Source organism: Notothenia rossii, assembly GCF_949606895.1.
Source record: "Notothenia rossii genome assembly, chromosome: 7".
Taxonomy (NCBI): domain Eukaryota; kingdom Metazoa; phylum Chordata; class Actinopteri; order Perciformes; family Nototheniidae; genus Notothenia; species Notothenia rossii.
The window spans coordinates 39,266,817-39,293,383 of record NC_136905.1 but is presented as its reverse complement, the minus strand read 5'-3'; the positions used below and the strand labels follow the sequence as shown (position 1 = coordinate 39,293,383).

General features: G+C 40.9%; 1 protein-coding gene across 3 annotated transcripts in view; it reads left to right on the top strand.

The window, feature by feature from the left end:
- cdk14 (cyclin dependent kinase 14) overlaps positions 1–26,567 on the top strand; it is a 312,730-nt gene that overhangs the window by 133,704 nt on the left and 152,459 nt on the right. For all 3 annotated transcript variants that reach the window (XM_079640605.1, XM_079640607.1, XM_079640606.1), the window contains 2 exons: positions 7,653–7,715; positions 22,332–22,455. In XM_079640605.1, coding sequence (XP_079496731.1) covers positions 7,653–7,715; positions 22,332–22,455 — 187 coding nt within the window. The remainder of the gene's footprint in view (positions 1–7,652; positions 7,716–22,331; positions 22,456–26,567) is intronic.

The following is a 26,567-nucleotide window of genomic DNA, read 5'->3' as shown; positions in this document are numbered from 1 at the left end:
TTGACCCCGTCTTGCTATAAAGCGTCTGAGTGCATTAATGAAAGAGTCCGTGTCCAGTGAAGGTGCCACTTCAATGTGGATTGCTCGTATGGCCATGCAGGTAAAAATGACACCGTACCTCTTCACTAGGCTTCTTCTACTCTTCACTTGAAACGGACCAAAAAAAATCCACTCCAACATGAGTAAATGGTGGTTCGTCCGGAGTAACTCTTTCAGAAGGTAAATCTGCCATTTGTTGGGACATTGGCTGAGCATTCAGTCTCCGACAAGTGACACACTTAGATAGAACTCTCCGTATGGCTGTACTAGCGCCAGTGATCCAGTATTTCTCTCTCAGCTTAGATAACACATGGTTACGTCCACCATGTCCAACTTCTTGATGAATATGTCTTAGGAGAACTTCTGAGATAGGGAAATCATTGGCTAGTATGACGGGATGTTTAGCCTCTGCGGGCATAGATGACCTACTCAGTCGACCACATACTCTTAGGATATCATCTTCCACTAGTGGGCATAGTCTATAAATGTGGCTAGAACCCAGAACGCTTTTGCCCTTTTGCAGTCGGGAAAGTTCATCCGAAAACGTTTTCCTTTGACAGAACTTGATGATTTCCAATTCAGCCTTCTCAAGCTCCGCTACTGACAAGCAACTGGAAACTGTCTCCTTCTTGAAAATGCTCATATCTTTCTCCAATATCTTTCTTTGTTGTTCAACATCTAGAGCAGATTGTGCAAGAGCGATGTTTAATTGTTTCTTCTTCTGGGCACAAGACAAGAGCCATCTCTTAAACCTCAGGATCCAAGCAATGGACTTCCTCAGAACAGTCCAGGAAGAAAAATAATGGATCATGCAAGTCACAGCATCAACCCTTTCACTGGCCTGTACTGCATTCACTGCAACAGCTTTCTTGACCTCAGGGTCACCTGATGAAACTTGGTGGACATTTTCAGGATTGATTGGCCACATACTCTCTGGTTGAAGGAGAAAACGTGGACCTGACAACCATGTTGCGTTCTTGAGAAATGCGTCCACTTTAGCACCTCTTGAGGCCACATCAGCTGGGTTGTTGGCACTGTCTACAAATCTCCATTGAATGGGTTTTGAAACCTTGCAAATTTCTGAGACTCTGTTGGCAACAAAGATTCTGAATCTGGAAGTTTCATTCTTGATATACTTTAGCACTGATGCACTGTCTGTCCAAAACACAGAATCTTGAAGATTTATGTGCAACTCTTTTCTCCACAAGACATCCAAGCGACTTGCCATTGTTGCAGCGATGAGTTCCATGCGAGGAATGGTAACAGACTTCAATGGGGCTACTCTAACCTTTCCCATTACAAAAGTGCTATGTACGTGTGAGTTTTCATTATGGGACAGCAGATAAGTCACTACGCCATAGCCATCCTCACTTGCGTCACTGAAATGGTGCAGCTGTGCTATGGTTAACTCTCCAAAGTCCAATGGCTTCAAGCATCTCATGATGTGGAAGTCTTCCAACAGGCAGAGTTCCTGAAGCCAACTTATCCACTCCTTAGCAACTGACTCAGGTATAATGTCATCCCAACTGAGCTCTCTCCTGCACAGATCCCTTAAGATTTTCTTTGCAGACAATACCACAGGACTCAAGACTCCTAAAGGATCAAAGATGGAGCTTACAGTTGAGAGAATTCCTCGTCTGGTGAGTGGTCGGTCCTTGATTACAATTTTGAACTTAAAGGTATCAGATTGAATGCACCATTCCACACCAAGTACTCTCTCCACAGGTAGCAGATCTTTGTTCATGTCCAACCCTTTCATGCCCTTAGCTCTGTGACATTCAGGTATTGCAGCTAGAACATTCCATCTGTTGCTTATCCATTTTGTAAGCAGAAATCCACCTTTAGCACAGATAGAGACAAGGTCATGATAACAAGACACTGCTTCCTCTTCCGTAGCCACTGAAACCAGACAATCATCAACATAGAAGCAAAATAGAACCTTGTCCAGTGTTTCCTTGCTAAACTGCTCCTTGTTGTCTTCAGCACATTTCCTGAGAGCGAAATTTGCGCAACTTGGAGAGGATGTCGCCCCAAAGAGATGCACCATCATTCGGAAGTCAGTGAAGTCTTGATTTAAGTCCCCATCCGGCCACCAAAGAAACCTCAACAAATCAGCATCTTCAGGTGGTACCCTCACTTGGTGAAACATGGATTCAATGTCTGCCATGATCACCACTGACTCTTTTCTGAATTTGGTCAGTACTCCCAGCAATGAACTAGTCAGATCTGGTCCCTGAAGGAGCTGAGCGTTAAGAGATGTTCCCTGGAAACTTGCCCCACAGTCAAATACAACTCTGATTTTCTTTTTTGTAGGATGGTAAACACCATGATGCGGGATGTACCACACTTTTCCATCTCTGCGTTCCAATTCACCTTCTGGCACCCTCTCAGCATAACCTTTGGCAACAAGGTCCTTCATAAATGCAGTATAATCTGCATGATAAGATGTATCCTTTTGAAGCCTCTTCTTCAGGTACAAAGCACGCTGCTCAATAATCTTCCTGTTGTTGGGCATGCTAAGCTCATTTTCCCTTAAAGGTAAGCCAATTTGGTAATGGCCATTCACTTGTTTTGCAGAGTTTGTGACTAACTCCATAAACTTGACATCCTCTCTTGACATTCCAGCTTGTTCCTCCAATCTGCATTCAGGGAAGTCTGTGCTGAACTGCTGTTGCCAAAGTTCATCCAAATTCATAACTGAAATTCTGTTCACTGATACTTCTGGTTTGTCAAAATCCATTGCATTTACACTCACTCCTTTAAGTGGTCCATTCACTGTCCAGCCTAGGATTGTCCTGATTGCATAGGGTCCATCATCCACGCTGCGTATGACTTCCAATGGTTCCAAAGCCTTAGCAACATTGGTTCCTATCAATAGTCCAATCCCTGCATTTATTTCAGGTAAATTCACGTTTTTCAGATGAGGCCATCTCTGTAGGTCTGCTTGTCTAGGAATGTTCCCACTGTGGACAGGCATGCACTCTTGGGTGTAGGTTTGTGGAAGTTCACAGAAATTGTCATTCTTTAAGCCAGCCACTTCTAGTCCGAACACAATATGGCTATTTACGACCCTCTCCTGGCCCATGGTTCGTAAAATAATCTGCGCCTTCTTTCCCGTTAGGCCGAGCTCATGCATCAAATCCTCTGTACAAAACACTGCTGTACTTCCTGGGTCCAAGAAAGCATAGGTGGTGACAATCTGGCTGCCCTTCGTTGACTTGATTTGCACTGGAACAATAGGAAGTTTACAGTTGTCATCACCAGCCCCTGTAAGGCCACTTGACACCAGTGTGCTGTCCACTGATAGCTCTGATTTATTCCTGGCTTGAGCAGGATTGTGTCTTGCTTCATTGGAAGGGAGGTGAAGTATGGTTGGATGTCTGAAGCCACATTTTGAACAGGAAATTCGCTTATTGCAATTTTTGCTAATGTGCCCCACGCACAAACAGCCGAAACAGACACCTTTTTCCATCAAGAAGCCTATCTTCTCTTTGTGCGTTTCTTTTTCAAGCTGATGGCACGAGTCCAAGGTGTGACCTCCTCCGCAGCACAGACATGTCCTCCGTTTTGTCAAAATGTGTTCCTTCCATTCAGTATCTGTCTGGGTTTCATTTTCTACAGGGGCTACAGTAGTGGCAAAGCTAGTTCCTCTTAAACTTGAACGAGGCTGTGATCTGTTTAAACCAGTATTTGTTGTTATGAAGGGAGCATCTTGAATGTTTCCAAACACTGGGTCGGTCAAGATTTTAACTAGACTCTCAATGAAATGTGTGATGTCAAAGAAGGTTGCTCTGCGGCTATTCCTCTCCTGCAGCTCACAGGCTAACGTTCTCCACTTGTCTCTGAATTGATAAGGTAACTTTTTTATTATGATCACCATATTTGCAGCCATGTCAAGCTCATGCAAATACTGCACCTCTTCCATTGCGTTTGCACATGCTCTAAGGAAGAAACTGTAGTCTTGCAGAGCCTTAACATCCTCGGTTCTTATAGGAGGCCATGAAAGAGCCTTTTGCAAATATGCAGATGCCACTTTCTGCTCATTTCCAAACTGCTCCCTGATTAGAGCTTTATCCTTGACATATCCCCTCTCTGGATCCATATGCTGGCAACTTCGAACAAGTCCTTTGGGATGACCCTGAGTGTACTGCTCCAAAAAATAGAGTCGGTCACTGTAGCTGTTTGTGTTTTTCTCAACACCGTTCTCAAAAGCCTTCATAAATGTATGATATTTTAACGGGTCGCCATCAAAAACTGGAATCTCTCTCTTTGGCAAGGAAGAAAGACATTGCTGTTGTATTAACAGTGTGGTTATTTCATTTTGTTTTCTCATAATGCCCAGTATGTTGTTTTGATCTTCACTTGCGTTCAAGCTATCTCCAGTATTCATTTGTGGAGTATTTATATTGTCCTTGGCAGTGTAGGGGGCTTGTGGTTTAAGATTTCTTTGTTCAATATAGGAGTTCATTCCATCCGAATGCTTTGTTTTTGAACTTTTCCCACTTAGGATGCTCCGTGTTTGCAACACATCTAATTTAGCCATGTGTGCTGCAATATCCTCCTCCATGTGAAGTTGCTCCTTTCTCCTCCTTATTCGCTCCTCCTCCATCTGAAGTTTGCTCCTTATTCGCTCCTCTTCTTCCTCCAGTTCATGTTTGTCCTTTAATAGTTTATTTCTTGCCACTAAAGCTGCCAGGTCAGCCTCTGTTTTAAGGCATGCAGACGAAGCACTAGAAGCTACGGACTTTTTCCCCAAAGCAGAATTTTGTAATCGGGTTGCTCTTCTTCTGATTTCCACATTTGACACACTGTCACTAGGTTGTACATCATCCTGTATGTCATCTGTTGTTGGAATATCCAGCACGGCCGCAGTTATGGTGGCAAAATCCTCTTGTGGCTCCTTTAACCACAGTTTAATGTCCCTCTGAAAGCTTTCACTGTAGTGCAAGATACTGGCCAACCATTCCTTTTGTTTCTTTAGTTCATCCTCTGGGAGTAAAGGAATCAACATTTCATGTGAGATAATGGCTTTTTCACTCAGTTGAATTAATTTATCTAATTGAGTTTGCACACGTGAGGCATTTCCCCTTTCTCTCATGTGTCCTTTTATTTCTTGTATGAGTGCTTTTATTTTGTTCACACTGGTTTTACGTTCCCGTTGAAGTTTTTCGATGTTATTTACCAATGCCTTCGCAGTGAGTTTGCTTTCTCTTTTCCCATAGTCCATTTCAACACTTTCCACGTCAACATTTATTTGACTCATTTTCTCCGTTTGATTATTCAAGCTTCCTCAGTGCATTCGTTTGATGGTAAAACACTCAAAGATCGGAAGAAAATTCCTTCAAATCATCACATTTCCACATCAACAGAGCAGCGCAACTTCCATGCGACAGAGCAGAGTTATACAGCGGAGATACACAGCGGTGAATATGTTCACATTCAGTGGTAAGGCTTACCTGGCTGTGATCCGCGTTGAATGCGGCTTCCAAAACTGCAGTCTTTATTAACAGCCAGTGCTTACCTCCGTGAATTATTTCCATATCTCCATTCTCATCCAATAGATCCTCAATCCATGCGCTGTTTGATGATGATCGCCTTACGCCTTGTGTGGTTGTTGTTTTTTTTTGTTGACAAATGTATAGCGACAGCAGGAAACAAACAAAGTCGCTGAGAGGCTGAGGCCGGGCCTGTTTGATATTGTATGACACGCTAAAAAAGTACTTGCTGAGATCAAAAGCTCTGTTTCATAGTATTGTAGTTTAATGAAAAAACTCGGTGATCAGACATATACATTGTTATAATAATCAAAGCAATCGTAAACCTTGCGGTCAACAAAAAAGTACAACGGCCCTGTGTCACCCTCTCTTCCACACACACACCTCACGCAGGTGAACAAGATTATAATGAGTGCCGCCCATAACCATGTGACCCAAGCCAACCAATCGATAGTGATCAAACAAATATCTTATATTAAAACATAAAGGATTACTAAACACGTTTCATGGCTCCTACATACCCTTTAAATTGAGGGTTTTGTGAAACTTCCTATGAACTTCTATTTTCTCTCATGAGATGAAGAGACAAATCAACCCTGTCCACATCTCTTCAAGTCAAACCAAACAAAGTGAACTGTTGCTCAGGCCCAGGGGCAGAAAAGAGTAATTATATAATATATTCAATATTCAAACCTCAGCTCAGCTTCCTCGTAGTAAACTTTTTGTTGCAAGCAAAGTAATAACAAAGTAATAACAATCTTTTCTTTTGAACAGAAGTGTGAGTGTGGAGCTCCTCCACATGCACCCACTGACAGCCACTGACGCTCACATTGATATTCAGCTCCATGTTTGATCCTGAAACGCTGAGCGGGCTAAACCTCTCCCCAGAAGCAGCTTCCTCAGCTTCATTTAATGAGACTGAAAACTGTGTTTAAGTACATGTAACGCATGTCAGAGGCTCGGCTTCTGAAGGAGAGTCAGTGAGACATGACCTGAGGACTCTCTGATTATTCATTTTACCGAATGAATCCATTTTCCAATTGAGATGCAACACAACCATACTAATACAAGGAAGACCGTGCTTTCAGCCTGGTGGGAAATTATTATGAATGTGACTTAACCCTTGTGTTGTGTTGCTATCAACTGTGCAACTTCTGTCCTCTAGGTTTGACTTTTATAAAGCATAGTATAAATAATCACTCAAATCTGTGTTACACCTTTCAAGCCCACGTTATCCCGCCTTATTACCACAAGTTTTAGTCCTCTTTTCAAAGTGTATGGTCAATAGACCTAATTTACACCAAATCAAACGTCATTTCTGGGTTAAAAAAGGCACACATGTTGGGTGATCTTACCCCCAGAAGACAACAAATTATATAAAACCCAAAACCAAACAGCATAAATGATTATGAGTGTATATAATCACATCTTTGTACCTTTATCCCGACATAAAAAAACGGAAACTGGTCAAATCCGACCCGAGGACAGCAGGAAGGTTAAATGTTGTAGTGCAAGCTGTTGATCCATCATCTCGTGTAGAGCTGAAATCACTGTGTGCTGTTTTCCATTCAGACAGCTTCCCAGCCTCAAACCTCAGTTTATTGTTCTCCTCTCAACGGCAATGATGATTGACAGGGTGAGCCTGAAATACATAGGGAGAGGAGACAGGGAATTGTGAGGGAAACGAGGAAATGCATTACCGAGAGAAGCAGGGGAAGTGAGACAGACATACGTGTCCATGCGGGAGCGTCCGTCTGAATTATTCAGCAGAGGAGGCTCCGCTAGTGCCGGATTGTAAATATCAGTTTGATTTCCCTCCACCCTCAATCTGCTAACAAAACACAGGGGCCAGGCCGGGGGGTTAGCTCAGCTTTCAAACAAATCACCTCACGTCTCAGATGGAGAGCACCACTAGAAAAAAAAACACGTTCTCAGAAGGAAATATTCCGAAACAGACCAAAAAATACTGTGTTTTTGTTTTCTTAATCTGCCTCATATTTAATCAAAATGCTATGAATCCAAAATGACATTCTCGATCGTAATGCTTATCCATAACAAGCTAGTGCACTTTCTCTTGTTGCTGTTTTAACATTGTGCTATTTCTCTTTGACTCTGCAGCACACAGACCTGTGTCAGTACATGGACAGACACCCTGGGGGGCTCCACCCGGACAATGTGAAGGTACAGCATGAGTTATTACGTTGTTCACAAGAAATTGAGTTAAACCAGAGCAGGATTCATGTCTAGAGTGGGTGGGCAGCGATTATATTTACAGTGCAGGGTTTGGTGCCTTGCTCAAGGGCTACTCAACAGGACTTGAACAGGCGACCATCCGGTTCCAAGCCATGTCCCTACAGACAACCGCCCACACAAGCATGCAGTACTGTAATCCTCACTACTCATCAATACTCAACTTGTGTACTTAATATGGCAAATATCGTATTGTCATTTCAGCTGTTCAGTGTGTTCAGACTTGAAAGGCTCTATTCTCATTGGCTACTAGCAGGGTCAGTGGTCATTGGAGGAGATCAAATCAAAGTGCTTTGATAATATGAGCATTTGGGCTAAATGTAAAAGCAAGCAGGACATAACATAGTGTTGGTAGTATTATAGATGTCAGTATGATAAGAATCCATTGGGAGCTAGCAGGCTAACAGCCTACACACATCCCATACACTGTTATTAACAAAACGTTTTTCTAAGAGACGTCCATTCCGGCCCCTCTCTCAAACAGTCCTGTAGACGGCTGGTTCCCACATATATTATGGTGGTTTACTCAGTTGTTATACATAAGTAAAAGTAATAGTACCACAGTGTAGAAATACTCTGTAACAGGTAGACGTCCTGCATTCAAAATGTAACTTATAGTAACTAAAAAAACACAAAAATACACTTTTGTATATCTAGAACCATTATCCAAAGTGGCCATTTTTGGAATATTATATAGTATATCATGGATTTATAATTAGTGATGCATTAATGTTTGTATCATTGTAATTGTGTAGCTAGGATGAGATAACATTAATAACTTGCTAAATAATTAGCTGATTCCTTTTTTGTAATTATAAAATCAACCTGCAAATCAACTAGTAACATCCAATACATGTAGAGTGAAAAGTATTCACTGCCAAAATGTAGTTCAGTAGAAGTATAAAGTAACATGAAATAGAAGTACTCAAGTAAAGTATATGTACCTACATTTTGTATGACCTAAGTACAGTTCTAAAGTAAATGTGTTTAGTTACTTTCCACTGCATGTGATGTCACACCAAAGATACACTCTGGGAGTTTTGAATAATAATTAGAAAGCCATTTTCAGGAGAAAAAAATAGCTCATAAAAACATTGTGGAACAGATATTATGACATTATTTGAGGACTGGCTTGACAAGGATTAGGCTGAACTATATTTACATCGGAACTAAACTTTGATTAACTTTAAGATGCCATACATCAACCTTTGGTTTACAGTTTGAATGCAGAAGAATCATTTATATTATGTTGCCGTTACCAATATCTGTATGCCATTTTTAGCAACTTTCCATTATATGTATATAAATAATAATTTCTATTTGTATAGCACCTTTCATACACACTTCACAGTAGACAGTTGACATTCCCTAACATAGTCACAGTAAATTGATATCAGAAAGAAGTTACTAGTAAAAGACATACAAATAAGCATAACATATAAAAAAAAACATTAAAAGTTACGACAATAAAATGGTGCATTAAAAGGTGCATAGTGCACATTCACATAGACACTACAACTCCAAATAATGGCAGGTGACAGTTAATGATGCATAAGATTGCATTTAGAAGTGCAGCAGAGAGCAAGTGTTAGCTAGTAAAGTGTACAAATATGTTGAAGCTTTTTAAAAAAGACTTCCACAGAGCATGCCTCCCTGATGTCAAGGTATTGTGTTCCACAGCTTTGGGGCGTAATTGAAGAGGGCTGCATCTCCAAACTTATTTTTGTTGCCAATTAAGTGGGACATAAATCTTTATGAGTTGGTAAAAGTGCTCCATAGCGATAGGCTGATCCTCTGTAACATGACACCAGTGAACGTCTCTCAGTGATGTGTTTCCTGTTTCTCAGAGAATATGAGATGGTGATGGAGTGAATGAGGCCATGTGGTGCTGGTGTTGGGGGGGTGTCAGGATGTTTCCTCACGCAGGAAGGTGACGGTTCAGGCTGCACGTGTTATATAACTGCTCGTACCGTTAGCCACCCAGGATTTACATAAGTAATATGTGTTCTTCTGCTGACAGCAGCCTCGGCGAGACTCACATGAATAATCAGGATTATTCTGAGAGCAAAGTGTTGCTCGGCACCCGCTGACTTTCTTACTTTCTGGTGAGAAGAAGAGTCGTGTTTTCTAATCTGTTGGAAGGTCTTATGGCTTTTTTCCTGTGCAGTCATGTAATGGAAGCTGCACTGCAGAACCCAGCAGGAACACAATGGTTCTAATAATCCGCCACACTGACAATAGCATCTCTATTCCTTGGAATTGTATTAGTGTTAAGAAGAGTTCTATTTGTCCATGAATATTGGAGCCTGTAGTTATCACTGTAGTTTCTAAGATTGTGGATACATTTGTCAGTTTATTGAACCAAATTATGTAAATGAAGTATATGCTCAGGTGTCAGGTGTATGTACAAGATGTCACGAGAATTGATGTTGATTTGGCAGGAATTGCTAACAACTGTTACCTTTCTGGTATAAGGACACACCTAGTTTGAGGAGTAGTACCTGTACAACCCGGTCTCACGGCATTTCGTGTTATAGCCACGACATTTAATCTATTGATTCGTGTTCACCCAACACGATTTTCCCCTTTTTTTCGTGTCACACAGAACGATTTTAAAAGCAATGTATTTCTATTGGTCGTATGATTCGTGCCTGCAGCACGTCTTTTTGTCCGTTCGGGTCTTGGAAGACCGGAAGCTGTGGGGTTCATAAAAACATGTCCTTACTCAATATCAAGCCACGATTAATGTTTTTATTTTAAATCGTATAATGTCTGACTTTTCTATCTGTGAGGAAAATAAATGGGGCTCAGAGCCTCAAAATACTGAAATCTGTATTTTTTAAAATCTTTTTTTCCTTCTAATTTGTTATTCTTTTCTAAATAACTAACTGTTATTTACTCACCAATAACACACAATTATCCATGTTTTTATTTATTTATTTAATTCCATAATCTCTGGTTTTTTTGGCGTCCGTCAGGAACTGAATTTCAAAATAAAAATAACCGGAAACAGACGTAGGCATTTCAAGCGATTACCCAAGATCCTCAGCTATGGTTTAAGCTCGCTGATTTGAATGGTTCAGCCGCAATGCATGCTGGGATTTGGTGTTTTTAAAACGTTTTTAAAAAATAAAAGAATACTTAATTCCGAGTGTTCTTCCTTTTCTCTTTGAAAGTCATCACATAAAAGCATTGTAATACACGGTTCGGCTGCATTACATATTACAGATCTGCCGTAGTTCTTTATTTATAGAGCCCTGATGAGAAGACCTTTGGAAAAACTGGAAGAAATGCCGCCGAAACTGAATACTTGACGTGGATCATAAATATATCAACAATTAAACAAGATCTTAAATTTCTCTTTACACAATACGTCTCTTTGCAGTATCAACACTAATACGGCTGACTTTTACATTTGATCTAATTCGTAGATAGGTTATATTTACACCATAACGTTGCAAATCTGATAGAAAATGACTTTTTTAAAGATATTACTGATTTTCTTTAAATATAAAAATGTAAATACTGAGACTGAAATAATATAACAATATGCTGTAAAATTATGTGAAAACATGAATAAAACTACACATCTTCAGATGTTATACATAAAGTACATGAGTGTCCTACACTAATAATACAAAGTTATTATGGCTGTGTGTACCTTGTGTGCACCGCCTAGTGGTTAAAGCACGTTATTGAATTATTGTTTTATATTTGATGAAAAAAATATTAAGAGTACATACTTTCATAGGGGGAAAGTAGAAGGTCAATGATATAGAATATAGAAAATCAAGAAGATACTATAAGTGATCTCTACAATAAAACAGTTTAGTGCAGGATGTACAAAGATATTAATAGGAGGAGGTGCAAAACAGAAAAAGGAATTAACCTTTATTTAAACATTAAATAATACTTTAGATTAAGGTCTTCTTTTAAATAAGAAAAAAACTTTGGGGGTATCTATCTACAGATAAATATTAAGCCTGACACAGTACTTAACGCCTGATATATTGCTTTCCTGCAATATTAACTATGTTGAAGCACTTATTTTAACTGATATTATACACATTAATGTAGACATCTTATGTAGAAAGTTTAATGGTGGAGGTACAAACACATATTGATAGATGTCTTGTAATGCACTGTTGAGGAACCTCAGCTGCGACCCAAGTTTTTCATTCATTGCATAACTACACTGTAGTTGTGTATATGAAATGTCAATAAACCTTAGAAAATTTTGAAATCTTGAAAGGGATGTGCAAAATAGCCATTATACAGTCTTTAATTAACTATTAGTAGAGAATAACGAGTAATGAATATACTTTATTACTCGTTTCCATTCATGTCAATTGCAGATAAATGTTTAGTCTTCTCAAGCACCAACTATCAAATATCTCTCCTGATTGTTGGCACTTCACAATCACCTTCCCTGCATTTTACTCAGGTGTAACTAAAGTCTGATTTAAGGGTTGTTTATATTTCACATCATTAATCAGAATCTGCAAAGTAACTCAAATAAATGTAGTGGAGTAAAAATACCAGGTTAACCTCTGAATTTTAGTGGAGTAGAATTACAAAGTAACAATGAGCTGTCCTGTGGGTATCATCATCCTTCTGGACCTGTCTGCTGCATTCGACACGGTGAACCATCAGATACTCCTTCGCACTCTCCAAGAACTTGGAGTTTCAGGCTCTGCACTTTCCCTCCTCACCTCATACCTCAAAGACCGTACCTACAGGGTTACTTGGAGAGGGTCCGACCCTTGTCAATTAAGCACAGGGGTACCTCAGGGCTCTGTTCTTGGTCCCTTCCTCTTCTCCTTGTACACAAACTCGCTCGGATCTGTCATTAGTACGCTTAGTACGCTGACGACACCCAATTAATTCTGTCCTTTCCCCACTCAGAGACCTAAGTCGTCGCACGCATCTCTGCTTGTCTAGCTGACATCTCTCAGTGGATGTCTGCTCACCACCTCAAGCTCAACCTTGACAAGACTGAACTGCTTTTCCTTCCGGGAAAAGATTGTCCCACTCTTGACCTAACAATCAACATCGATACGACCTAACAATCAACATCGGCACCTCTGTTGTTTCCCCGACTCAGACTGCAAGGAATCTGGGTGTGACCCTAGATAACAAACTGCCCTTCACTGCAAACATAGCTGCTACAACCCGCTGCTGCAGATACACTCTTTACAACATCAGGAGAATACGTCCCCTCCTGACTCAGAAAGCGACGCAGGTTCTGGCCCAGGCTCTCGTCATCTCACGCCTAGACTACTGCAACTCCCTCCTGGCTGGTCTACCTGCATGTGCCATCCGACCTCTGCAGCTCATCCAGAATGCAGCGGCTCGTCTGGTCTTCAACCTTCCTAAATGTTCCCACACCACTCCGCTCCTCCGCTCCCTTCACTGGCTTCCGGTAAATGCTAGAATCCACTTCAAGACAATGGCACTTGCGTACCATGCTGCGAATGGATCTGGCCCTTCCTATATCCAGGACATGGTTAAACTGTACACCCCAGCACGTGCACTCCGCTCTGCATCAGCCAAACAGCTCGCTGCACCCGCACTACGAGGGGGACCCAAGTTCCCATCAGCCAAAACACGTGGGTTTGCTATCCTGGCTCCAGAATGGTGGAATGAGCTCCCCATTGAAATCAGGACAGCAGATAGCTTCCACATCTTCCGGGGGAGACTGAAAACTCATCTCTTTCGACTCCACTTCGATCGATAGAATTACTAACAAAGAATTGCTAACAAAGCACTTATATACTAATAAAGAGCTGGCTTATCTAAAGCCAGTTGAGTAGCACTTGAAATGTTTTAGCTCTATGAAACCTGATGTACTTATATGATTCTGTTTTCTTCAAGTTTGTATCTTGTTGGTCGAACGCACTTATTGTAAGTCGCTTTGGATAAAAGCATCAGCTAAATGCAATGTAATGTAAATATTAATGCTGCGCATTATGGACACAAGCGATTTTCACCCATTTATTAATTATATGTTTTACATTTGATAAAACCAATGTGTTTAACACTGGCAAATTCTAATTGGGGGAAAAACAAAAACGTTCAGTAGAGACGACCCATAGAACATTTGCCAGCATGTGTAGTTCTGGGGGGGGGGGGGGTTCAATTCCAGTTTTGGATAGTCTGGCGTGGTTTCGTTCCATTTCAAACAGCTGTTTGACGCTCGGCGTAACCTTGGCGCATTGCCACTCCAACATCCAATCCCGGAGCTTGAAGATTAATCACGGGGACAGTAGTCCTAAACGATAGCTGGGGATTATGGGTAGTGTAGTGTCTTCGGCCATTCTAAACTCAGAAATGTTTTTTCGGATTTTATATGGCATTAACACCATGTCCCTACATTTATTGCAGCTAAAACATCCAATCAGCGAGCTTAAACCATAGCTGAGGATCTTGGGTAATCAGTTCAGTGGCTGGGTATCTACGTCTGTTTCCGTTTATTTTTATTTTGAAATTCAGTTCCTGACGGATAAAAGTATTAGCATCAAAATATACTTAAAGTAGAAAAAATAGTAAGTAAGTACTCGTTCTGCATTTAAAAAAAATGATATGCTATTATATACTATAATAAAAGTACAGAAGTATTATGTGTACTTCAAGTATTACAAGTAAAAGTACTTGCTGAATAATGTAATGTTTGCTATATTATCCTGTAAGAGCATTTTAGTATTGAAGTTGGTCAATGTGGAGTACTTGAAATACTGTGTATTAGTAGTACAGTGCTGCATTATACCATATCAGCATATATGTGTTTTTTACTTTAAAAGTATGATATTTACTTCTGAAATCTGGCGGAGTATAAATATAATGTAGCATTAAATTACAAACATGTCAAAATAGCACTTAACTATAATACTTGAGTAAATGTACTTAGTTACTTTCCACCACTGCACACAAATAGCAAATCAAAACTCAGACAAAACTCGAGCTGTATGTAACAGTTTCACAATCTGCTGTCAAACCCTGTGCTTGTGGTCCAGGTTCAGGGACCAGTAACCCTGTCTGCTCAGTATGGAAGATATACGCTTGTGTGTGGACACATTTGACCAAACTCTTATTTTTCTCGCATTGCAGCATCTCCATTTGCACCATCAACAACTTCAGCAGACAGATTGATTGTGCTCCTAACGTAGCAGATGGAGGGACTTTATGAGAATCAGTAAACCTATAAGACAATTCCCTCTGTTCCTTAGTAATTATCTCAAGAGCATTATTATCACTGCACCAAACCACTTTACATATATTTTACTGATAAGGCTCTAGCAATGGAAAATGCAGAGTAAGTGGAGTATACTCTCTCTGTTAACCCGTATGCATTGCTGCTGTCGTACTTTCACACCTGTTTGTGCTATCCAAAATCAGTCCTTCTTCATAAGGTCACCTGTTATGCAAAATCCACTTTTTCACGTCTTTTATACATCAACATGTATCCCCTCTGTGTAAAGAGACTCCGAAAGTTTCAGGAAAAAAGACCCCCTCTCTTTTTGTCCTGATCTATTTATATAAAAACCTCTCTGAAAATTAGCCAATCAACAACCAAGCTAACCCACCCACCTTATCACCTGAATCTCTTCCTAGAGCACCATTGTATTTTTTTAACACTAGAACCGCCAGAGATTTTTTATACCTAAAACCGCCACAGGGGTCAAATTGACCCAGCATTAGAATGCATTGATTTTCAAAGTAAAAGTATTGCTTTAAAAAGAAAAATGGTCCTGTGGTATTGGTATTTTGACAAGCAATTTTGTTAAATTGTTTTGTTTATTAACGGTACAACATAGGGTACCGCAGTAGACAAAAGGCGTTGCTATAGCAACACGTCATATTTGTTTACACGCAAAATCAATAGCGGGAAAAGGGGTGGGGTCAATATGACCCGCTTGGCGGAAATAGGTATAAATGGCTATTTTTTTGCCGATTTCTTCAGTCTGACTTCATATTGAAAATGTTTAACAACATAGGGTGCTACATAACACACTTTCAGGAAAAGTCACGGACTGGGAGACTTTAATATGTTATTGAAAAAAATACAAACAATAAAAAACAGCTCTGGGTCAAATTGACCCGATTGTTGGTTCTAGCGTTAAACCAATCAACTCTCAGAGGGGTGTGACCAGCAGCGGTTCATTAGCATTTAAAGCTACAGAATCAGCACTTTTGGAACAGGGCTGAAACAGAGGGGTTTGGTGTTTCAGCCAAACACTTCAGAGACATTTTCTGTATATATCTGAGACCTGTGATGTATTGTTGAAAAAGAGTATTGGACCTTCAATGTGTTTCAGCTTACAGTGTGTTCCATCTTAACAGCACTTTAAAACACGATATTCTCCTGGTGTTCTGTGCTGACTTACTTAGTTTTTGTCCTTGTGAAACTTTATGAACACCGCTGTGCTGCTGTCATTTTGATACATGGCCTCATGCTTTGCTGCACATTAAATATCCGACAGTAGAGCCAAATTGCACTGCGTTCTGTGGAAAGATAACACAGCAGATCCAATTCATCAAGGGTTCTGCTTTCCTTGGTGTGATGGCAATAAGTATTTCATCATTAGAGTAATGGTGTGTGTTTTTATTGGTACGCTGATAATGGATTGTTGGTCTTGTAGTCGGGTCACTCCTCTGGTGATAGATTATGTTAATGGCTTATTTAACTATCACACGGTTTATTGCTCCAGCGGCCATAACTAATAATGTATCATTGTTAAACAGATGCTCTCTTTCACACACACACACAAACACACACACACACACACACACACACACACACACACACACACACACACACACACACACACACACACACACACACACACACATTGATAAAATACACGTGCACACAAATACACTAGAACTTCTGCTGGGTACTTCTATACCCTTCGAAACATGGTATTTCACTATGTTTTTATCATGTAGTCTTACGACTCCTACACACGGCGGCGTGCGTTGTCGCTTGCCGGTGGGGGGGGCTGAAACTCGACCAACAACCAATCACATGAATCTCCCGCCCCAGACACACAAGCACGCGGTTTGATTGGCTACAGCTTGCACTGGCATATGATTCGATTGGCTGACGCCTCCGTCGAGGCGGCAAAAGTAGAACATTGCTCTACTTTTGCAGCGAGCACGACGAGAGAAGCTACGCTTTGCTCCCACAATGCAGTTCGGCGAATCGTGACGTCACCCCATTCAAATTGAATGGGCAGAAGCGTTGAAGCAGCAACGCACGCCGCCGTGTGTAGGCTCCGTTACTGTTGCATGCTTTCAATAAACCTACACAACTATTTTCCTTAAAACATCTGCTAATGGTGGAAGTGAGTTTTAGATCTCAGGGTGTTTTCTCTACACAATGCTTGGTGACAAAAGGCTGTTGCATTATTTTCTTCTGTTTCAAGTCTCCTGTGAGCATGAGGGACTGCTTTGAAATTAAAAAGTACAAAAAGCCAAAGGTACAAAACTTTCTACTTCGGGAGGGAAGCCAAGTCCCAGAGCGCACTGCAGTAGGAAGCATCCAATCACAAGCTTCAAATGATGTTGCTATGGAGCTGATTACGCCACTGATTTCCCATACAAACATGAGTTTACTCTACATGAAGATTACTAATCAGCTGTGGAACCGTGAGGACTTCTGGACCAGCTCAGTCCTGCAGATGACACACACATATGTTTCAGTGTTTTCTCCATGGCAACAGTGAAACATATCCTGTAGCATTGTAGTATTCAAGCACAGTTTCAATGGACAATTTAAACAGTATATTTTAAATATCCTTCAATAAATGTTTTCTAAAACACTATAATGTATTTGTATGCAGCTATGGAAGCAATTAATTGACAAATATAATGTATTTTAAAAAGGGGTTAGTTATGCATAATTTATTAATGGTTTATACACAAACTCAATCAAGAATAGTTTTTCATTATTTGAAAAATACACTAATAAACACTTATATTTGCTAACAAGTACATTAAAGTCCACATGATGGATGGATGGATATATATACATATAGATAGATAGATTTAGAATTGTATTAGCTCATGTATCTGATCAGATTATGCTTATTCATTATCATAAGTACATTCTGAAACCCATCTCGCTCTTTCACCCTTTTGGGCTGATTTACATCCACTTTACCTTTTCCCTGCCACCTCTCCTGCAGTGATTGTTTTCACTTTTTGTATTCTCTCCTGGTCGTCCCTGTCACTTTGTATGTCTTGCTCGAATGGTTAATTGGTGCGGTCACCTTAAACTGCAGACGTCCTTTTAATACATGTCCCAGCCGGAACCCTCACAGTCACTTATTACAGTCTGCTGGGCAGCAGTGCTCTGAAGAGTCAGCAAGCCAAATGTTCCCCACTGACCGAGCAAGGATAATACTCAAACATACCTTGAAATTTGGCATCTTGAAAAACAGCATAGAGAATTATTATTATTTTCTAAAGTGTGACTGAATTGCCTCTCAGCACTTCACTTTCCCTCATATATTCGAATGCAAATGGGAGCGAGCTTTCAATGGAAGCTAAAAAAAGAAAACGCTTCTTTTCAGAAGGGTTTAATGTTTGAATTGAAGAGCTTTTTGAAGAGAATAAAGAGTGTTTTTTCTTCTTCTTTATATTGCCCCGCTGCTGCGTTTCTAACAAGGCAGAGGGCTCTCCAGAAGTCTATTTGATATACATGAGTAAGCACACATTTCCGATGTTAATTTTCTGCACTACAGTTCATCTCTCACCCTTGGAGTGCAGGAAACTGTTGACCCGCTGCCTGCAGACGCCTCACAGCGCCCCTCCCTGATTGGGCTCCACGGTGCTTCAATCAGCTTAATTGGCCGGGACTATAGTATCAGTGAGAGCAGAGAAATGAGAGGGGAATGCTGGGATTGGAAAAAAATTGAATGCTGCATCGTGCACACCTCATTATTTGTTGATTGACACGTTTGCAGGGGGGGTTGGGGGATCTGAAAAGCTTAACAAAACAGATTTGAGGCAGCTCTGACTTTGGACACATTTTGTTGATATTCATTTTTGAAATCTCAGACAGAATCTGCACACAAGACAGAGAGGAGCAGAGACTCTATGCAGTATGAAGGCATTACAGCTGAACTGAGCTGTGTTGTGGATGCAGTGACGCAGCGTCCACACGGCAGCGTCCACACGGCACACACTGTTAAAGCTTGCCGGCAGGCGTGTCTGAAACTCGACCAACAACAAATCACATGAATCTCCCACCCCGGACGCGTCTATCGTTTTTCCAACCCAGTTTACATTTAACCACGCCCACTTCCGCATTACGCAAGGATCGACGTAGCTCTACGCGATAGCGTCATAGACTTCTTCTTCGGCAGTTATAGCGGTCGCGTTAAAGCAGGATATTGAATAGTTGTTTTATGTCTTTCCAAAGGATTTGTTGACTGAAATTAAATGATCCTGTAATCAAAGCCATATCGAAGAGTCCTGAGATTGTATTACTGGTGTTTTATCATCTATAAATAGCCTGTGTATCCTCAAATGTCGTTTTCAGGACAAACAAAATATGTTTTAAATATCTATATCTATATAGTACAGGATATTGAATAACCTTGACTATTACTGTGTACTTCATTTATCTGACAGCATTATGCAGCGTTTAAAAGGACGGTATTTCGCTTGTCAGATTCAGATTTCGCGGGTGTGCCGCGAGAGGCAGTGATGTAACCATAGGGATGTAACGCCAGGTTGACGCTGTGACGTAACGCCGCGTCGATGCTTGTGTAATGCGGAAGTGGGATCTAAACTGGGTTGGAAAAACGATAGACGCGCCCCGGACACACAAGCATGCCGTTTGATTGGCTAAAGCTTGTACTGGCATATGATTTGATTGGCTTACGCTTCCGTCGAAGCTTCAAAAGTTTTCTCAACTTTTGAAGCGAGCAACGCGAGCAAAGCGAAGTGAAGGAACCACAATGCAGTGGGCCGAACTGCACGCCGCCGTGTGCGTTGTGGACGGGCCGTGAAGTTTGTGAACCTGAAGGCAGAGGGAGGAGCCTTGTTCAGTTTCAGCACTAAGATGATTGGCTGTAGAAATGTACATTTAAAAGCAATGTTTTTCTTAATTCATGTCACATGTGTTGTTTTTTCCATTACTTAATTAGTTTTATCATTATTCGTCTGGAAAATCATTCAGTCTATAAAGTAGCATGTAACATTATTGACTAAATAGAGGTCAAAAAACCATATGAGTTGTGCTAAAATAGATTATTTGAATATAGAGACATACATTTACATAAAATAACTCAAATATTAAAACTCCAATGCTAAGGTATAAACATGCTCAAAAAAACTTTAAACTTTAAGCTGAAGTCATGTTGTTTACTATTTCTGTTTTAAAGAGCCTGTGACACGAACCCAACAACTGTTGTGCAAGGAAATAGTGGGCTACTAGTAATCTCGAACCGTCAGTTTAAAAAAGAAAAAGCGATACCGTTCCGATAAATATCAATAATTTCGAACATCGCGGGAAAATTCCTTCGACTAATTTTGAGGTTTTGGGGGAAGCCGGAAGTGACGTCAATGCGAGAACGCTTCACTGTGCGGCGAGAGAGCCAAACACGGACAAAGTGTGTTGTCATGCGTAGAAATTGTGAATTACTGAGTTTAGGCACGTTAATAACGTTTTAATGAAGTTGACTACAGTATATTCATATTTGTCAGTGCTTTCATGTCAATTCGGCGAACATAAACATAAATGATCGTGGTGAAGATGATGATTAAATTAGGATTAAAAATCGGTAGTGAGAGCTGCTGAATTTCCTCCCATCGGATGTGATATAAAAACAAATCGATTATTTTTGTAAACTCAAGTGGATGAAACTACATTTATTAGTGCTTTCATGTCAATTTGGCGAACATATGATACATTAAATGATCGTCAGGATGATGATTTAAAAATCTTTTGTTTGAGCCGGTCTGCATTTCCTGATGAGAAAACAAACCTTAGCTTTTTGTAGTTGCAGTCAGTGGTGTAGTGGGCGTTGGACGCGGGGGTACGCCGTACCCCCACTTATTTGAAGCATGATTTCTTTTTTTAATAGTCTAATACATCTAAAATCATTGCCAGTGTTATCAGTTGCAAGTGTGTGTTTGTTGTAATAATGACGAAAACATAAATAGGCAGATTTCACAGTAATTATAATAAAAACGTAGCTCGAGCATTTATGCAACTTGATTTGAAGCGTGTGTGTGTGAGGGGCAGAACTGTGTGTGTAGGGTGACCAGGTGTCCCGCACTGTGCGGGACTGCACACACAGCATTTTTATTATTTGTCCCGCGTCCCACACATTGAGACTATGTCCCGCATTTGAGTGATAGTCGCGCAGAAAGGCCGGATCGGTTCGCTGACAGCCGGCACCGCCCTTTATTATTATATTGTCTAAACGGCATCATGTAAGTTGAGCTGACAGGCGACACAGAGGTCACCAAGCCCCGCCCCCCCCCCCGTTGACAGTTGACGAGCCATAGTGTCTCCCATCCACCCACCACCCCGTCCACCCAGTTAAACATCCCCACTACACCACTGGTTGTAGTAGTACACCAACATGGATTAAACGTGTGTTTTTTTTTACCACAATGTTGGGGAAATTAATGGATAAAATGCACGGAGTATTATTATTATTATTATTATTATTATTATTATTATTATTATTATTATTATTATTATTATTATTATTATTATTCCCACTCCGATCGGGACACTAGGTCCACCGTTTCCCCGCAGCGAGGCTCCCCCCGTTGACAGTTTACGTGGGCTGGGCTGGGTGCAGTGGCGGACTGGCTCGTGGGACGAATCCCGATGGGCCGGTACCGAAGTGGGCCGGTCGGATAAGTCACTAGCACATCCCCCACTCCCCCCGTTGACAATTTACTAGTTGTACCGAAGTGGGCCGGTCGAGAGTACCGGGCTGATTTTTAGTCCCAGTCCACCACTGGCTAAATGACCGTATGATTGCCCATATTGACGCACCTAATTCCTAAACTTCTAACAGATACAAAATAAACCGATCCTTCAGCCTCATATGAGCTCTCAGACACGTTCAAAATTAAACTGTCATCGCTGTCATCGCTTGCTGCTGTGTGCGCCATCGTGCGTTTACATGCAGATGCTGGGATCCTGAACGGTGCAGCTGGAGCGCTGTGCCCGCATTGACGTCACCCATAATTTGGCGGGACTTGAAGAATCCCCGAGAAGATCCAGGAAATGGTCAACATTGAAGGGCAGATTAATGGTTATCAAAGTACAAATATCCAAAATCAGTTCAGTAACGGTTTTCAAGGGGACAATATTTACTCAAATTGATGGGTTTGGATGATGGGGGAAAATCGTGTAACAGGCTCTTTAAGTGGCCTCACCATTTTCTCTAAGTGTGTTGTTTGAAAAAAAAGAACTATCTTTACCATATCGTTTCTACGTAGATATATGTCATGCTGTGTATTCCTACAATATACTCCTGTATAAATACTTATTTTCCTTTGTTCACTCGTTTCCAGCTGTTCCTGTTCCAGTTGCTGAGAGGCCTGTCCTACATCCACCAGAGGTACATCCTGCACCGCGACCTGAAACCACAGAACCTGCTCATCGGAGACACCGGAGAGCTGAAACTCGCTGACTTCGGTGAGCAGTCAGACTGATGCTCTTTATCTGTTGAGAGCTGAACAACTGTGAAAACTGTGCTTGGCCTACATTTCACAGTTACTCGTTAGTTTTTAGAAGTCATATGCCCGCCTTTAATCAGAATCTAAAAGTATTGAAGTCATTATTTTTACTATGAGTGGAAGGTTTTCCTTAATTTGTAAAGATTGAAATCAGTGATGAATTACCACAATAAAGAAACAGACCGTATAGTACAGCACAAACAACACAAATGATCAATACTTACATATATTTTCACTTGTAGTATTATAATAATTGAAATGCTGGTTCTTCTGCGGGTGTTCTATCCACGCTCAGGCAGCCACCGCACCGCAGCTGCCTGCACTGTACAATCGCTGGAGGACTGGGCTGTCACACAAAAACTGAGTAGCCAATGGGGACGCACCCCTGAAAGTGCCGCCCACCTGGGAGGTTTGTGTCATAATCTCAAACAAAAAATGAGGGAGCGCAAAAGAGAAAGCTGCAGCGAGAGCAAAAGTCTGATCATTGAGAAAGAAGAAACAAGAACTGCAAACAAAAACCTATGTCAAAACAAAAAAAAATACTTATAGTTTACATGATTACACAAATGATTTGTTTGCAACTTATAGTTTTATTTTTGAAAATTATTTTATTTTGCTTGACTCAGTTTTTTTTTTTTAAACTCATAGTTTTGCTTTATTCTGAGAAAGTGTTGCTTTATCTTTATGATACAAAACTAATCCCATACCCCTCCACCCCTCTGGCCAGGTAGACAGGGGGAGGTGGAAGGTTGCAGCCTGATCAATAATGCAAACTGTGTACCTATTAGTGCAGAAACATTACTGCAAGGGAAATGAGAAAGAGGAAATAATGGACAAAATGCAAAATGAGCAGGAATGAAAATCCCTGGACTATTAGTCTGTCGCTGGAGCTGTGCTCATCAGAAAACAGAAAATCAGCCTCTGTGATTTTTCTGTGTGTGTGTGTGTGTGTGTGTGTGTGTGTGTGTGTGTGTGTGTGTGTGTGTGTGTGTGTGTGTGTGTGTGTGTGTGTGTGTGTGTGTGTGTGTGTGTGTGTGTGTGTGTGTGTGTGTGTGTGTGTGTGTGTGTGTGTGTGTGTGTGTGTGTGGCCGTCGGGGCTCCGTGTGGCCTGGGCCTTGGCAGCAGGAATACTAACGGCTGACAGCTGAGGCCTGTGGCGCTGGTCGGGGTAAAAGAGTGGGTTGGAGGCTGAGTGTCAACAAAGGGGGGGGGGGCTGAGAGCTACAATGAGAGGCTGCAGAACTCAGTGGGGGTGGTGCTGTGTGGTGGCAGCATGAAGAACCTTGATTTTCTTTCTTCTTTTAGTGCTCATAAATGCTTTTGCCTTATGATTGGACTGACCACTTTATCCACCCAACATTACAGTCTGCCAAAGACAGAGTTATTCCTCACTCTTGTATTGCTGCATTGGGTGGAAATATGTGTGTATTGAACCTGGGTGTGGTCACCTTGGGTGTGGTCACTTTGGACCTGACCCAGTGATGAGTCATCCAATGTGGAAAATAATGTTGTCAGCAGTAGTTAGCAGCAAGACTCTTTGCATTTTCTTCTTAGAAACTCTGGTGACCCCCTGATCTCCAGCTGATCAAGTCAAATGATAAAAGTGGGATCTCACTGACAGCTGGCTTTGATTTAGAGTTTTTAGTAAAGTTTGTTGCTGTACGCTGCATGAAAACCAAATACATGCAGTAATAGGCTCCACCCCCTGCCACACTATACTGGACATTCTATTGGCCCATTCATTAACCTCTTAAGCCCGAGGGTCCCCCCAGTGGACCCCTCCCACCGTTTTTTTTACGAGACTATGTCTCAGGGCTTCTTAACATTTATGAAACTATTAATGTTCCATACCCTTTTAACGATAAGAAACTCAGCTAGCTGACAATATGAACCATTTTTAGCTAAAAGAAACACAAGAGTAATACCAAGCCTTTGAATTAGCATGGAGTGAAAAAATACTAACTAATGCTCACGGACTTTTGCACAGCACTCACGGTAGCAATGCCCTTATTACTTATCGTCACTGCACAAACAAGATATCCGATTAAAGCTGAGACTCCACAGATTCCACACATGTAATGTCATCACTGTACAACCCCGAATTCGGGAGCTATCAGCCCGAAAAGAGAAAGTAAACAACATCCGGTTTCAAAAATATTACAATAACTATGTCTTACCTTTTTTGATTTGTGATCAAAAGTTGTGTTCAACTGAATAAAAACGCCGCTGAAGGTTAATCTAATGTCTTTGTGTCACGTAGAAATGTTTTACTGATAATCCACCATCATATTTATGGCAATATACTGGGTATAAAGCTTTGCCGTCCAGGCTTGTACTTTCAGATGTGCTTCGTCTGCTTCTCTATTACGTCCGCAATGGTAATGTTTACGTGGATTTGGGAACTGCCCATCAATTTTATTGGATGTAATGGTTAAGAAAAAGGTGTAAATCACCCAAATCGACCGATGAGTTCCAGAGGTACGGTCCTGCGTATAGTATAAAGAATGCCAGCCAGCGTAAGCACTTTACGCGGCAGACTTTACTTATTGTTTACTACGTAAGGAAGCAGGAATTGCAGGACCCAGAGCGCACAGAGCACAGAGCGGACAGCAGATAACGGAATTGCAGTTTTATTGCTTATAGATTATCAGAACATTTCAAAGGGGACACAGCCACATTGGATATTAACCTATGGATTAACTACATCATCGTTGTTATCGTTTTAATGCCATTGAAGACCAGTTTAGACCAGACAAAGACGAAGGTAAACCATGTTAGCATTGTCTAGCTACCTAGCGCCACTTGTTTTGATGTATGTTTTAGTTGATAACGTCGCAAGTTTGTATCTTTCAGTGTTGAGGTGGACACCGTTAGATTCTGTGTCTTTACGATCATAAACGATGTGTTGGACGTGCAGCTAGGATAAGTAATAAGGGAGCTAGGAGTGATTTTCGGTGCAGTAATAGGTTAGCATTTTTCGCTCGGGGCTAATCCAGAGGCTCACTTTTAGCATTGTGGGGCCTAAGAGGATAACAGAGTATGTTTTTTTAATTTTTTAATTTTTTGATTTTTTAGTTTTTTCACAACAGTTGTATTTGGATGGAATGAATACCTATATTGATTATTCAAAGTAATAAAATTATTTTTACAGTGAAAAAGGTCAAGTGGAACTGATGGTTCCCAAATTACCCAGAGGTGAGTCCGCCTGGACTTTATTTTTCTAAACCTCTCTAAAAAGGTCAGATTTCACTTGTTTTGCATCAATCTTGATACAGGGTACTTATTATATGTTATAGTTTGGATTCCTAAAGCTTTTAGTCTACTAACCCATCACTCAAGGGTTGTTTTCACTATAAGTAATGGGTTTTTTTTAGGCGGATATTAGAATTTACATGTTTTTACTATGTTCCATCTGAAATGACTTTAAAATAAAAACATCTATATTGATTCTGACACTTCTACATCCAACTCACAGATGTAACCTTGCTTTGAGAGAAAAGATTATTAATTTACCCCTTTTAGAAGTGAAGATATAGTCTTTGCTGTGTTAGTGGCATTTTCGAGCCTGAAACCTGAAAAACAGGCTCAGGGCTTAAGAGGTTAAACATTGTAAAACGTTCTCCCTTTGGTTGTTGACATTTCTTCTGTTGACGATATAAACTACAGTTTATTGTCAAATCACATTAAAATATATATAAATGTGAAATCACCAACTATTAGCCTATTGTGCATGCCATCTTTGTTACGGCTGTGAATTGCCATAACATATGGCCGCCCCTTAGCCGATCACTTAAAATGTGTTGGAGCGCTAGCCAATAACAGCATGAGTGTTACATAGTGATGTCACTATATGTTCCAGGAGTACACAAAGGTCTCCAATGGAGGGTGTTTCAGGCAGAAGGGGATTGGGGGTGTGGGAGAGAATCTCCCTCTGGAGGGAACACAGGGATTTCAGCCTTTGCAGACCATTTACATGCACATAAACATATATTGCACACTATATTATTAAACCTCCAGAAGCATGATAGGTCCCCGCTAAGGGAGACGTTAAGGCTACTGAATGGCAGCTAA